At 46.1% G+C, this 2,521-nt stretch overlaps 1 protein-coding gene across 3 annotated transcripts in view; it reads left to right on the top strand.

The window, feature by feature from the left end:
• The first annotated feature begins 1,474 nt into the window (after window positions 1-1,474).
• LOC112459675 (neurobeachin-like) overlaps window positions 1,475-2,521 on the top strand; it is a 139,624-nt gene continuing 138,577 nt past the window's right edge. For all 3 annotated transcript variants that reach the window (XM_025023910.1, XM_025023908.1, XM_025023909.1), the window contains exon 1: window positions 1,475-1,853. In XM_025023910.1, coding sequence (XP_024879678.1) covers window positions 1,695-1,853 — 159 coding nt within the window. In that variant the 5' untranslated portion in view covers window positions 1,475-1,694. The remainder of the gene's footprint in view (window positions 1,854-2,521) is intronic.

Here is a 2,521-nt window from a genome sequence, read left to right as displayed (position 1 = left end):
CGGTCAAGCTCCTCCGTCGCCATTTTTCCTGCGAGTCCGCTGCGAACGCCACGGGAACGAGCCGAGCACTCTTGACGGAAGCCGTGACCCACGGCGGCCCTCAAATCGGAGTATCGGAGTATATGCATGCGTCAGTGCGTCAGTGGCGTCGCGGCGGCGGTCTCGACGCGAAATTCTGCCGCTAGGGCGCGGCACTGATGGTCTGCCGACCAATCAAGGCCACCCCCGAACCCGTAAATTGGTCGAATTGGTTGGTCGCTCGGTTTGCGCGTCGCGAATTCCGTCGCCGCGATAAGACGACGAGCGGCAACGCGGGGATTATTCCCTTGATTAATTCGCGGCGAATCTCGGAATCCGAGGCGTGGAATTCGGAGAATGGGAGGAGAAACGAAAGAGCCTAAAAACGTGACTGATCCTCCCGCATTATTCTTTTTCAATTCTATATAAATGCATATTCGCTCTAATTGCGCCATTCTTTATTTCGTAAGATAGAAGTTTTTAAATTGTACAAACTATTGGCGATTGGTTCAACTTTAGAATGAACTATAATTAACATTTACGAGAATTATTGTGTTATAAATAAATCTTTAAATATCCATTTCGATCGATGTAGATTAACACTAGAACTATACCAAGTCAAAATAATCCGTTTGACATTTTTTAATAATTAATTTAATAATTTTACTCATTTTTATATAAAACATCTAAATTTCTGCAATTTTTCTTGACTTTTATTGAAATTACACAGATAATTAATTTCATTAATTTGTTTTTTCTTTTTCTTTTTTTCTTTCTAAGATTTCTTTGGTAGTAATAAATGTAGATTATATATATTTCCGATAGTTCTAGTTTCACCATATGGTACTAAAATGCTTCTCTGATTTTAAAAGCTTATCTTATGTTCTATTTCTACCAATAATGTAGATTAATCTCGATTTAACTTACCTTTTATCTTTTTCTAATTCAGAGCTAGAAAAAGATAAAAACTAAGTTTAACTGAGATTAAAGTTAATCTACATTGGTGGAAATAGAACATAAGATAAATTTATAAAGTTAGAGAAATATTTAATACATACGATTTCAAAGTGATGTAAATATTACACCATAATTTACATCATAATTACATCATAATTTGAGATTACTTTTTTTTATTTATTATGTTGTTTTTCCTTTGTCAGCAATATTAAACATTTCAAAAAATTTTTCAAGTTAAAAGAATTAAATGTACGCGTGCTAAGTGCTAACGCTAAGGTTTCTGAAGAGATTTAATTAACGTCGACGAGGATCATTCTCGCGCGAAGAACGTCGAGCATCGTAAATTCTGCAGCGCGCCGACATACACGCGCCGCGGCGCGCGCCGTCGCGACGGCGACGCCGCGGGCGGACGGTTCGGCAGCGCCGCGGCGTGGCGTCGCCGTCGCGGTCGGCGCGCGCGTTGCGTCGGCGTGTCGGTCGCTGCCCTAGGAACATTCGGGCCGGCGCGGCTGGCAGTCCTCACAACAGTGCCCACTTTCCAACATGGCAGATCAATTTGTGTTGTATTATCATGTGACGGCGAAACGCTCCCGTTGATAGGACCCGTAACCTCGTGCGAACCCGATCGTAGTCCCCCGGTAACCACGCGAGTGCGGACGCGCGAACGCGGTTCGCGGTCGCGTTGAAAAAGAAAAAGAAAAAAGATAACGTCCGTCGCGATGGCGGACCTAAAGAGCCCGCCGTTCAGTGACATCAAGCGGCCCGAGGAGGTGGTGGCGATGGCGATGAACGACAGCCTCAAGTTCGCCGTGCTGATCGGCCTGATCGAGGTGGGACAGGTGTCCAATCGGGAGGTCGTCAACACCGTGCTGCACCTGGTGAGTGGCTAGAGTTACAGCGCGCGCCCGGCATCGTCGCCGTCGGCCCCGACGACTCCGTCGTCGCCGCGGCTTCGCCCCGGGTCGCGGGATACGGATTCCCGCCACCTCCCCCTTGTCGCGACCCCCGTCGCAGCATCCCCGACGTGACAGCATCGCCGAGCTGTCAAACCTTCCTCTTGCCTGTCATCCGCGGCGCGCGATTCTCCGCGAAAATCGAGAGGAAACTCTTTCTCTCTTTTCCCCCTTTCGATCGGGAAATACCGATACGCTCCGATGCGCACTTTCTCGCCGGGTGATTTTCCTAATTGACTTGGATATGTCGTCTGACTCGTTAGCGGCGAGCGAGCCTCGGAGCGAGACTCATTAACATAGCTTCACCTTTATGCTAAGTACGCTGATCGCGATCTCTCCTTTTCCCGGGGAAAATCGCTCCGCTCCGAGTTTGGTATCCGCGCGAAATTACTCTCTCGCTCGTGAGTCTCTACTAGGAATAATAAATCTCACTCTCATTGTTACATTAAACTGATTAAATGGTTATTCATCGTCAAATGGAATGAAATAGATCGACTAACGAAGCAGCGGTCTAACCCTTAAACCATTTTTCGTATAGCATTCAGAGTATTTTTTAAATAAATAAATTCAAGCGTCAATTCAAGACATATCTA

Source organism: Temnothorax curvispinosus, unplaced genomic scaffold (assembly GCF_003070985.1).
Source record: "Temnothorax curvispinosus isolate PA1 unplaced genomic scaffold, ASM307098v1 QBEX01010053.1, whole genome shotgun sequence".
Taxonomy (NCBI): domain Eukaryota; kingdom Metazoa; phylum Arthropoda; class Insecta; order Hymenoptera; family Formicidae; genus Temnothorax; species Temnothorax curvispinosus.
The sequence above is the reverse complement of the archived record's forward strand: the minus strand, read 5'-3'. Positions and strand labels throughout refer to the sequence as shown.